The following is a 13,355-nucleotide window of genomic DNA, read 5'->3' as shown; positions in this document are numbered from 1 at the left end:
TGTACAAATTTCACGTGGTGACTTTATACAACAAGCGCATAAATAATTGTTAATAACTTTAGAAAACGTTTATAATCTTCATATGTATTTCTAATTACACGCTTCGCACGATTTTAAACAAAGTGCTACACTATTTCATTAAATCAATTCCTATACGAATGTATTTTACACCATAAAAAGATTCGCCACAATTATCAGTGCAAGTCTTACGAACTCGTTTCTCAGTTTCCCTGAAACGTGAGAAATAATCATAACTTTTACGCGTCTAATTAAAGAACATCCTTTCGACTTAATGTTCCATATCTTTTCTTTTTGAATAACGTGTTTTACGACGCATTGTAACCACTATGCGAATGTTTATATATTTGTGGAAAATTTATGGATGAATAATGTACTGGATACAAAATAATATTTCAATATATACAAAATATTTATGGCTAGACCGTGGGTACCCGAAAGATCGGAAATGGAAAACTTAAAAGTCCAATTACGGAAGATACCAATTAACCGATTATGGCGTAATATTTCTTATCATTCTCTACCATCGTTAAGAACATTGCAACGGTGAACTTTATTTTTGCGTTGGTCCATTAAATACACAAATTCCACGACCGTCCATCTTTCCAGTTAACTAGAGATTCTGTTTGATTTAATCGACAATTGCCACGGAGGAAATTATCATCAATAATAAGAATTTAAATAAGAAAAATTACCTCAAACAATAAATCAAACTGTAGCAGATGAAAATGGGAGAAGCGATCAAAGAACCACAGTGGAGGAAGGTGCGATTTCACCGAAGTATAAACACGTAGAACTTCGAACACGAGACTTTCACCTAATTGACAAAGCATGACGGTGTCACTAGTCGAATTCATTTCTCTTAATTTGTACAATGAAAAAATCCGTATCTTAAATATATCGATATACATACTTGGTAATTGATAGACATGTTCCTCTTGGCGTAATGACTCTATCGCGTCTGTATGACGCTTCGATTATACTAACTGACATCGTTCCATCGATATTTTCTTCTATAGCACGCTTATTTATTTTCCGCTAACGAGCTTCTCGTATAATTTATGACACGATATTTAGAATTCTAAACAGCTGCATCTGGTATCGTACATTTTGCATGATACTTTTAGCGAACTTATAAAAATTCAACACACTGACCGTGATAATTATGTAGTATATTTCACGGGCACGTGTTGCATATAGATGTATAGCGTTAGAAAGGATATAATCGAAGACCAGTATGCAAAATTATACTTGAAAATTACAGCTGGAATCTCAGTTGACCTAAAAAATTTCTTCCAATGTTTAAGGATTCCGTAATCCGCAATAAGTCGGCAAGCTTAATTAGCTTGCTAATGATAAAAGTAGAGAAAAATTCTTGCCGGAGAAATGTCAAGGCTCGCTAGCCCTGGTTTCTAGATGTGCCGCGTGAATCACCGATTTCTTTGCACGGTGCCACTTCGAACTTGACCCTATTCCGTGTATTTACGCTCGGTACATTTCAATTTAATCATTTCGTTGAAAATCTCGCGATTTTTTGTCTCCTAGCATGCAGCCATCTCATTGTCAAAATGTAATAACCGTGGGAGAAAAGGTAATAGTCTTGCTTAAAAGTTTTATGCAATGCGACCAAGAATATTCTTGTCACGATACAAAGAGACACGATATAAAGAACTTTGGGTGTATTTACGTTAGTAAAGAATCATAATGTATTCTCAAAGACGATGAATATATCTCAAGGGAAATAATATTTGATTTGTTTAAAGGTAATGCGGATGATCTCGAATCGTATGAGTACGATATTGACAATTATAGACACACTGTATCATTGACACATGGATGATTTCAAGTACTTCGTAAACAGAAACTAGTCCAAAGCAATTGCAATTCGATACTAGTAATTCGATACTAGCAGACTATCAAAGCACATCTTCAAGGTATTAATGATTCCTTTGTTCTCGTCAAATACAAAGCCTCCTCGGGACCTCTAAGGTCTCAGCAGGGTGCACAAGCTTCAGCGGTATCAGTTCTGCGAGTATCGAGGACCTTAATAGGTTTCAGGTGTTTCAAGATTTTCCAGACTTTCAATGGACTTTTAAACTGATCTAAGACCTTAGTTGCCCTAAGCTTTCAAAAGGTCCAAGAAATCTTAATATCCACTGTCATTCAGTTTTCTAATTCTATCAAATTTGTTAGATTTAGGTCTCCAATAAGAGAGCAGAAATTATATGCATCCAAATTCGGAATTATATGCAAATGAATCTAATGTTATCTGCAATGGTAGCAAACCCCATAATCGATATTTTAGCTTAAGTTTTGCGGAACAGGTACTACATACACATCACAGTCAAAGTACATTTAATGCTTTGTTACGTTATAAATCTAAATCAAATTTCACTAGCATTCAATGGAACGAAGCAATAAAGCAACTTGATAGAATAAAATTTATATTCTTCGATAATAAAACCAATTCTACTAAAAATGCAGAAAATATTCCTATCTTTGGTCAATCCATCAACGTACACCAACTAGTGCACCGCGAGACAAATCGTTTCACGAGCGGACGCAGTTGTGTGCGTTCGTACGTCGATAGGACGTCAATTTTTGTTAACGGTACCGGTCTGTTTCGGCCAATCATCTCGGACGTCGTACCGTGAGACAAAGCGACTCCGTGCAACAAGGCACGAACGCGAAATGCGTGTATTCGCGGCGCAAGAACGCGACACGCGTGCAGTTGAAAGCGCATCGCGGCCGATACACGTGCATCGTATCGAGGAAGTAAGCCGTGGCGACCGGGCAACGTCACGTGCCATTCCAGACGGAAATTGCCAGCGCCGCGATTTCAGGAATTAGACCTATTACGCGGACCGTCAGGTATAATGCCGGAAAATGACGCGTGCAACTTGTCGATTCATCCCCATTACGCGTATTTTCGAGAGCCTTTGGAAATCGGCGCTGCCGATGTTCCCGGTATCGGGTCGACGACCGAGATTGAAAGGAACCAGCGGCACGTTAATTTCTCTTTTTCTTCGGTTTGGCTCGGTTTGAACGGTGTGCGGAGTTTAAGTAAAATTCACCTGCGTGGAATATTTAACGAGATTTTAATTATGGAGAAGAAGATTATGGGAGTTAACAGGAAGGATGTTATTTTTTGGTTTTCACGTAATTAACAGCCACTGATCTTAATGAAACATGATAGAAATTGAGGGATAATAACGGTATTATTTACGAAGAAAATTGTTAGGGTGTTATTACACGATTATTCCAACGCAATTAAATATCGTATATAAGTTAAAATAATTGTCTAAAGGCTTTAATATAAATTTAATATTTTCTCTTTCGCAGGATGCTGTTCACACGCATAACGCGGAAAGGACGTTTCGCGTTGTCCGCGTTCGCACACATTTTTATCCCGTAAACGAGCAAAAACCATCTTCTTGCTAACAGACTTCGTGTCATTAAGGTGTTAGGAAGCATCTTGGAGTCGAGTAATTTGTTCCGTTATCACGGTTCGATGGTACTTCTAATTGGATACGAACAACCGAATTCGATGCTAATTAAAGCAGAATTTACATTCGATCGGTCGCTACTTTCTCGATACTAACATCTTCCAGTTCCCCTTTCCGACTCTCCAAGTATCCTTTCAATTTTTGATGCACACGCTACGAGTTACGTAAAAAAAACTTTCTTTTCGATCGCGAATCACGCTCGGATTACATAAAAGAAGTTCCTTCAAATAGAAAACAAATATTACGTTAAAAACTGCGTGTGCTATTAATTCAACATGTCTGCTTCGATTTTTGTTTCAAACATGCAATGAGTTATAAAACTACGTTTCAATCTATATGGATATTTATCTGACATCTCACGGTATGAAATCTTATGTTATAATAGGCGGTACGATATTTGCATTTCCTTATTAGCATCAATATACAAATGGGAATTCTAACGTGAAACACGACCAGCAAATTTATTCTACCAGACCAGTAATTGTAAACATTGGAGAACAAACAATGGGCATAAAATTCCACTCAAACGACTATGCACCAATAAACGCTCCAACGAATCAACGACGAACTTAAAACTTCAGTATCCAGCATCTATTAATAAATCCATCTTGCCAGACCATGGAGCATAAAAAACCCAGGAAAGGGGAACATAAAATTACATCCATTAATGTCAGACTACTAAAAATAAGTAAAACGAAATAATTAGTGAAGGTAAAAGTCTATCCGAATGGCTATTAATAATCATTCAAAAAAAGAAGCGGACCTATCAACAAATCCATTCTACCAGATTAAACATCTGGTAAATTCTCATTATTAATCCATTTCAACACCACTAACACCCAACATCTATCAACAAATCTGACCTGTCACCGAACATTAAAAAACAAACATCTCAATAATATAGCGCTTAACGCAAATGGCCATGAATAAGTAATTAATCAAATCATTAGGTTTTGTATCCATATAGTGATGCGATTTTTCTAGATTTTGCGAAACAGTCGAGTGCCACGGCGACACAACGCGCCAAATAAGACGAACGATGGCGAACATTAAATACGAAACGATCGGTGGATGGATGGGATCGGGTCGACATTAATGACGCGAACGCTACTTTTAAATCGTCCTGGCGGTGTGGCCATATCGAGGAACCGTGGCGTGGGTCGCCACGCGTGATCGCTGTTTACATACAAGACGAACGCGAGGTGGAAACGAGACAAAAAGCTAAGAACGCGAGGAAAAAACGCGAGGTACAAGCGCCGTGCAGGTGAGTGTGGGCAGCTCATGGCCAGAGGACGCGTAGGCCTTACCTGCGGCAATCTTGTTTCAGGAAATGCGCCACAGCATCGCGTTTCACCATCAAGAGCAATGCCAATTCAGGAAGATTGAATGAAAATCACGAAAATTATTGTTTCGCCCGAGCCACTTAAAGCTTTAAAATTGAGAAGCAAAGTGATACTGTTACAAGCATTGTATTTTTTAATTTATCTGCAAATCTGTTACTATCGTCTATGTTATCCTTTCCCAACAAATGGACTTTGGCTTCAGAAAATTGAACAATAAGGTCGTGAAACTCGTAAAGAGTGGGGTTGGCCATTTTGTCCTCTCAGAGGCGCATTTCATGATCCACAAATTGAGAGATGAATGATTTTTGTAAATGATCTAACGGCTGAGCTATCGCGTCCTGTGTCGACGATTCTACTTGTTAGGTACAGAAATTGAATGATTTGTTTCTTTTAATGGACGATGTAGTAGAATGGTAATTACGCTTGATGTATTATGTATTACGTATGCAAGGAATGCTTGTGTATCAGATAGAGGTGCGGTGAATAACAATGATTTGAACTAGCTTCTTAAATAAGCGAGTTACATATTCTCAGCGTTTGTGCTCGAGAATTACGGAAAACGAAAGCAATGGCGTATGCTGGAACGACGATTCCACCGCACCGATGCGAAGGAGGAATAGGAATTACGTAGCTGCGAATCTAGGCGATGTGTGTGCGCGTGTATGTGTATTCAACAGGTGAAATGCATCCAAGAGTTGTTCATACGAAAGAGGAATACAAATATTTGCTAATAGTCATAGGCTGTAAATAACCGTGACGTCTTTCCTTGGAAATACAAGCAGCAAAATTTATAACTTCGAAAGTATTATAATACAAGCAACTCCAAGATCCCTGAAGTTTGAATAACTGAGTGTCAAAATTGAATCGAAGCATCGTCATGCCCTTTCATCTATTGTTAATCAACCTACGTGTCACGAATTATGCATTGGAAGGCATACACATTGTCGATAATATTCACGCTTTCATAAACAGTCGATGTTGTTTGATCTCTAGGAAATGTAAAAGATCAAGATCGAATCAAAAGAATTATCACAATTTTTAGCCTATCTTTGATCAGCCTAAGTGCTACGGATTTTATCAAGAACGAGACGCATAGATATTCTCGATGCGGTGGACGCTTTCATAATCAGTCGATGACTAACAGCGTGTCCATACCGTGGAAGGCATGTCGATGACGTAAGTACGCGGTGAACACTTTGCATGTGACGGCGCCACATGGAAAGCACCTTAATGTCGTGAAACATTAAAGCCGTCGCACGATTGACACACGGTCGTAAATCAACGCTTTCGCGAAATTCAGCAGACGTTTTCTAACGACAGATGAAAGTTTTGTAAAGTATTACGCGGTCTCTATCGACGTTTCTTAGCGAAGTTTGAAATTTCATCGGGAAACCTGTCCACAACGTTAGCGTATCCTTCGGCAGAAATTTTCGTTGCGATAAACTTGCAATCGGATTGCGAATGCTTGGACTCGAGAATGGCATTCCCACGGCCGGCCGAGTGCACCTTCTAACACGGGACGATAAATTCTGTCCGCGCGTGCAACGACAATCAAGCCCCGCACGTTTCACCACGCTTCGAGATGGTTTCTCTTGTCCCTCGCGGGAAAACGCCAGAGACAATGAGGCGACGTCATTCGGCTTTCTGATCCGTTGTTAATATCTGACGGAATTTTGACAGCCACAATGGCTTGAGAAGACAATTCCAGAACAAACTTTCTATGCTTCCTTCTTTCAGTTAGTTATTTCTAAGCCAGGTTTTTCTTCGTAATCGTTCGTAAAAGACAATTCATTTTGGATTTCCGTATTAACAAGTTGGAATATTTTACCTGATCGACGCAATCGAAGGTTCCTTCCTCCCAAATCGGATCGTCCCATCCTCCGGATGATCCGGAAGAGCCCCTGCGACCCGGATCCCACGAGTTTCTCTTCGTATTATCCAAAGAATCTGTGGAGAGTCTTCTCCTGTCGTAAGAGCCCCTTCGACTAGAAAGCGGCGCTATGAATTTGCCGTCTTTTTTCAAGTTTCCGTTGGAACCCATCGAAAGATCAGTACTGAGCGTCACGTTCAAGTTGCTTCTTAAATTTCCACTAGATCCGGCCAAGCAGCTCTTCAGGTTCGACGTGCTTCTCGCCTTTAGATCGCTGTTCGACGAACTCAAGTTAGATTTCAGAGAATTCTGCGATATCGGGGAAGTGGCGAAAAGGCTGGCCAAATTGCTGGTGTCTCGTCGCGAGACTGGTCTCTGAAGACTCGTCATCGATTTTGCCACGTAATCCCGTCTCAGTGGAGAATTGTAGCTTGACATGGTGTCTTTCTTCAAGCAGCCCATTGATCGACCTATAGGATCGCGTCTCAGCGCCGAAATAGCCAAGGTGGACATGTGAGGATCTTTCTTCGTGTGATTAATGGCGCTCATCGACGAGCCCAGGTGATTTTTCCTCAATGTATTGGGAAAGCTCGAAGGATGAAGCTCCTTCTTCGGTGGTAAAGAACCTCTTCTACTCGGAGATGTTCCTGGATAACCGTCACGACGACCGAGCGAATCTCTCCTGAACTGATACGCAGCCCCAATGGATCCTCTACGATTCCAGCAATTCTCCTTCGCATGCTTGCCGTGGATGTCACAACAACTCGTGTCGACTTCCACCTTCACTATCTCGGGATTATACTGCTGTTGTTCCAGCTTCACGTTTCTGAAGAGAGCCTCCAAACGTCGTATCGCTGCTTGCTGATGCGCCGCGGTAGACATGTTGACAACGGACCAATCGGTTCAATAACACGTCTGATATCTGTTTTACCGAAATCGTTTCCTCGACTTGTCGAAGCAACAGCTAGTTCCTCCGGACGCAGCAAGTATACTGAACTTCGCCAATGCACCGCATAGCTACCGCTTTCTATCGAATACAACCTTCCTGTCACTTGTTTCCCGGTTCGTGCCAGACTTTGACGCGTGTGTTCTACGCGAAAGATCGAGTCTGAAGACTAAACGATAAATAAACAATCTAACAACAACGATCGAGTGCGTTCCAAGATATCTTATCTTCTATCTTGTATCTCTCGTTGATAGAAAAATCTGATCGAAAAATCGACTTCGAGCGGTATAGATTCCAATTTAGATTATTTTCTCTTTCTCGAGTCATGAAAAATGGCACACAACTCACTGACAACCTTGCGAAGAACGGTAATGTTTCCCGTTGAACGTTCCACGGACAATTTACGGGACGGAAACGTAATAGTAGTTACATGGAAACGCGTGTGCGGCGTAACACACGTCCGGTGAGGTACTGGGGAACTCCGTGAGGAGAGAGACCCGAAGGCCTCACAGGAGCTCTCCATACGGATCCCCACCCGACCGGTGGCATTCGTAAAGTCCAAGTCTCCATATTAGGTCAAACCTTATGGGTTTGTCGCGCAAAACTGCGAGAGTATTACACGTCCCTGACGGTCGTTGTAATCGGACCGAGGGCCAACTCTTAACTTTGCCATTGCGAGCTTTGCTTTCTTCTCTTCATGGCCTGTCTACCGCGTTCAAAGCTTTACGCTGTCATCGACACGTTCCCACTGGTACTCGACGTTTCAGCCGATTGGAGACGCGTGTTTCCTTTTTCGTTTATTCATTGTGCTCCTTATTGACATGAACAGATATTTCGAATCGTTGAACGTTTAACTCTAACGAATCTATTATTTATTGAAAAGGATGCTTGGAAGATAATCTTCTGATATTTTGTAAGTTTTATTACATTGTTTGTATTGTTTAGTATCCTGTATGATGGATGGCCAATACTATGCAATTCAGTTTAAGTAAAAGAGAAGTAACATTATTTTAAAAAATATCATAGAAATATTTGGACACATCTGAATTAATTATTTTATTGGTTAGATTGTACCATTTATAAATATTGTTATCTTCGAGCTTCCTATAAAATACAGTTTTGTATATTGTTATTGTAAAATGTTGCGTATTTGCCTTTATTTCTTCAAAGAAAACAAAATGAGCATGAACTACTTTATAAATAGTGTCTTACTGTTTCATTATTCGCAACATCTTCGCAATATCATGAATCACCTGACGATCATATTATCTCCGCATAGGAACTATTATTTTTTATTTTGTTATTAAGAACAGTACCTTTGTATCAAATTCGTCCAATTCTAAGTTCATTGAACAGATTATCAATCTTGTTGCGTTTAACAGCTTCTTGGTTTTTATCCAAAACATACTCGATCGTAATATAAACTGAACGTTCAAGAAAGTTTTCCGATTCCAACAGAATATTCCATCGAATTCTCGAGATGTCTAATACAAAACTCGAATTTACGAGTGTTTAAAATCGACCAGTATTCTTGGTACACCGGTGAACTCATTCAGATGTTTCTTTTTTTCTTCTGCCTCGTGGTTGGTATTCGAGCTAAAGAAGGCTTTGCCTTCGGCAGACAAACCAAAGGGAAAAAAGATGTTTATTGGTCATTACTAGGAACGTCTGTGAGTCACAATCGACTGTGTCGAATATAACGCTACACTTTAATGTTTCAAGAAAATGCTTGAAATCTAAAGCAAAGTAACAATGACATACAAAACTGACAATGGCTCTTTGAAACTTTGAAACTTTTCACATATAATATACGGACGTTGAATTGAAATTATCAAGGTAGTGTTAGAGATATAACAAGAGATATATGTCATCGTTATTCTGCTAACGTTAGAAGATAATCCGATCGTTCATACAGTACATAGTTACACAACATTTCTTTTGAATATGTTCCATAGCCAGGTTACGAAAGTATTCCAATGCTTAAAGGTGAACGATGTTTACAATGTTGAAGGGATATAATGAATGACAAATTCAGTCGATGCTATCACATCGTGTTATTATCATTTAATTATAATTGTTATTACGTATATTTTGGTGTATTTATTAAATTAGACTTGACATTAATACTCTATAAATAATTAATCCGTTTCCCAATTATGCAAATTGCCAACCAGGGATCTACTACGTCGGTAAACTCATTCATGATCTGACGCGTTGATATTCTTAATTAATCCCTGCATCACCAACGAAAAGCGTTAATAGAGTAGTGATATTTGCAGAAACAAGCTCTCATGCATGTAACGAGATGGAGCTGCGATTCTATTTCACATTCTGTATGCACTCTGTATGCACTGTATGCTCGACATCCAGAGCAAATGATATAAGACACCGATCAATATAAGCGAACATCCTATGAATTATACAACGGTCTGTTACGTTCTACGTACAAAAAATTGCAATTCAGCTACGAGATAAATATTTATGGAAATCTTCAAATTTCCATAAAAATAATTACATAAATTGTTAAAATAAGGAGGAAGTTTCATGGTAACAATTTTCAATTCTATAATACCATGACTTGGGTATCGTTTCGAAATATTTAAAAATTGGAACATCAAATCTTCGTCAATTATAACCAAATGACTGTCAACACTGCCGTTATACATTAATCATGAATACTAACGAGCACGTGCCATTATTAAGTTACTAGGCGTCTCTTCCACACCCACATGGCTGTCGATTCCAGTTCACCTTGACGGTCGAAGGTGTATCACGGTTTTAATTCAAGTAGGAAAAGGTGTACCGTTTCGGAAAAGTGATACGTTGGCAGGTGTCCAGTTCCCAGCGGAACATGTGACAATTGTTGCGATTTATTAACAAACATAATACTCTGTTTTTCTCGAAAATGGCCACACGTCTATTCTCTTTCTGCGCTTGAATAACGACGAATCTTATGATTACCTTGTTAAATTCTGTAAACGTTACATTGAACAAACGTTAAATCACAGACAGCTGCGATATGTCTGATTGATATGACTTCCTTTCGTACACATATTTTCCCTTTACTATTTACTGCGACATATGATAGTCATAAATATTGAAATTAGAGTTTGTCACAGAGCGATCGCCAAGTTTGCAGCTCGGCAAAAATCTCGGAAAACAGTGATCACCTACGCGGAATAGCCATTTTTATCCGTGTTACGGCGCGTCTTCTAATTGTGCGAGGAAAAGACGCATCAGTGCGCGACTGCACGTCGATTTGCATCCTGTAACTGCGTCATCGCGTAACATAATCCAGCGACGCTCAGGAATGAGCATTAGAATTTCGAGTGTGGGCGCTTGGACCTTGTCTTGCAATTAATTAAAAATCAAAGTACGTTTCACAGAAAATTTACATTTCTAAAGAATTTGATCTATTTTTTCTCACTATACTTTGAATTTTTTCATTTAAAAGAGCACTTTTTGTTCTTTTATATAACTGTGTTTTTCAAATGAATAATTAAGAAATAGAATAGTTTAACAGTTGCATACGTTTTGATAAACGCGCATGACTTCTCTCCCACGCGACGTAATTTATTTTCCGCAAAGTATGCGCGACACGCACGTTTATCGATGTCGTAAGACTTCTGTACTGAAAAGTAAATCTAATATGGATCGATGAACCGGTTCGTCCGCGATACTGGAAACAGACAAAACAGGCCGTGACCCATTACGACCATCAAAGGTAGACAACGTCGCCAGCAGCTGTTGTTGGCGATCGAGGTGATCACGTACGGGGACACGACGTCGAATCGGAATCTATGCATAGTTCTGAATGGACACCTGGCGAATCACTTGGATCGAACGTTTTCTCAGTTCTAAGAGATATTCCGTGTTGTATAATCGAATATTATCGATATCGTGAGTTTAATTCCAAATAGGAGATGATTAATCGGTCGATCGATGTATATAATAGTAATCGACGTAGAAAATTTGAGAATGGAACAGCAAAGAAATTGTGCTTCCAATTATTTAACTAGAATTACGTAAAGGTTAATTCGAATATCAAAACATTCGAATAATAATGGTATAAATTTTTGCGATTAATTCGCCACGGAAGCGAGTTCTTGCTGACTAAACGATGATGTAACGTGGCGTATGAAAAGATTCAAACACCGAATAATTATTACGATGATTACATGCCATTTTATTTCGACGAATACTCTTCGACACATGGTTCGTGGACATGATAATTGCCCTACGATTTTGCCAATTCTTCTCTATTCGTGGCTTTTGCGTCGATGGTGATGCGAAGGAACATTCAAATGTAAACTGACAAAATGACGTCAACGACGTATTATCTCTACGGATCTTCAACAACGGAAACGTGTTACAAATAATCGTGGAAGATATTCGAAATGCGCAGCGACTTGCCTCGGTTACGTCACTGGCGAACTTTGCGGAAAAGAATTTCGACATAGTTGACGGAGGACAAGGGAAGGGGGAAGTTATGCGATCGAACGGCTAATTGCGCCGATTAAAACGTCTAATTGACAATTCCTCGATTAACCAATCGATGATTAGGGGAATTAGAGCCGATCTGGACCTGGAACAACGAGAACGAAGTTTCTTCGAATGCTCGGCACCGTAATTTTCCAAACTCCGACACTTTCACCGGTGTAATTTGATCGCTGTTGAATTATATTAAATTGATCTTAAATCAATAGAAATCGTTAACAGGCTGATAAAATGGTAAGTTAAAACGGAGCATTTTTATGAGATTTAATTATTAACGGTTGGAATATTTTGAAATTGCCTGTTCTTAATTTGAAAAGAAGTAGATATAGATAATTTAGACGTAACGTTTGCAACTATTCGTGGAAATTGCTGTTAAGCCAGTTTCTCTGGTGCGTTACGAGTCGAACCATAAACGAGTCACGGGTTTATGCGGGCGCTTACGGCAACAAGGAGAGACAGATAGAAAGTTGGACGTTAAATCGATCCTTTTTCCCGATTATCAGATTGTAATTTTTTGATGCAATAAACGTACACAAGAACATCCATTACAAGGCTACAAATATATTTTCTATTTTATGAAATCGTTTCTTAAGAAACATATCGCTAATTACGAGTGACTGGTAGAAATTTCAAATTGGCGTGAAAAGGCCGTTGAACGGTTCGAATCGTCACGATACGCTCGTTTGCAATTTTTCGTATTAATAACAAATTTCATCGAGCTCCTACAAGCGTTATTATCAGCAATGCGTTTGCAATTCAATTCTGATAAGCGAGTATATAAAATATAAAGAACGATTAACAACTCGATGCGATAAACGTCTAAGTTACTTGATTCAAAATAAATCAACTGTTAAACGTTGTTCTCGTCAGCTTGTTATTAAATTACATCGAGCGTCGTAACGAGGATTTCGCGCCGCTGCTTGCGCGCCAATCGTAAATTAATTGTATCGGTGGTCCATGAAAGCATCGACGTGGTTTAAAATAGCGACGAGTTATTCCTCGTGAATCTTGTATATTCGGTGCAATAATCGTAAATGAGTTTATCGACTTACCTTCATCGGCTTGACGACATCGTAATGACTCTCCTGTGCTCTAACATCGTAAGTGTTGCCCAGCGCCGAGTTCTGTCTCCTGCGAGGACCATTTTCAATGAAATATCATGACAAATCGTTTCC

General features: G+C 39.3%; 1 protein-coding gene across 5 annotated transcripts in view; it reads right to left on the bottom strand.

The window, feature by feature from the left end:
• The window catches only part of LOC122569293 (WD repeat-containing protein 47), an 81,492-nt gene that overhangs the window by 32,928 nt on the left and 35,209 nt on the right, over positions 1-13,355 (bottom strand). For all 5 annotated transcript variants that reach the window (XM_043730124.1, XM_043730122.1, XM_043730120.1 and 2 more), the window contains exon 6: positions 13,233-13,311. In XM_043730124.1, the coding sequence (XP_043586059.1) occupies positions 13,233-13,311 (79 nt within the window). The remainder of the gene's footprint in view (positions 1-13,232; positions 13,312-13,355) is intronic.

This window comes from Bombus pyrosoma, linkage group LG7 (assembly GCF_014825855.1).
Source record: "Bombus pyrosoma isolate SC7728 linkage group LG7, ASM1482585v1, whole genome shotgun sequence".
Lineage (NCBI taxonomy): Eukaryota > Metazoa > Arthropoda > Insecta > Hymenoptera > Apidae > Bombus > Bombus pyrosoma.
The sequence above is the reverse complement of the archived record's forward strand: the minus strand, read 5'-3'. Positions and strand labels throughout refer to the sequence as shown.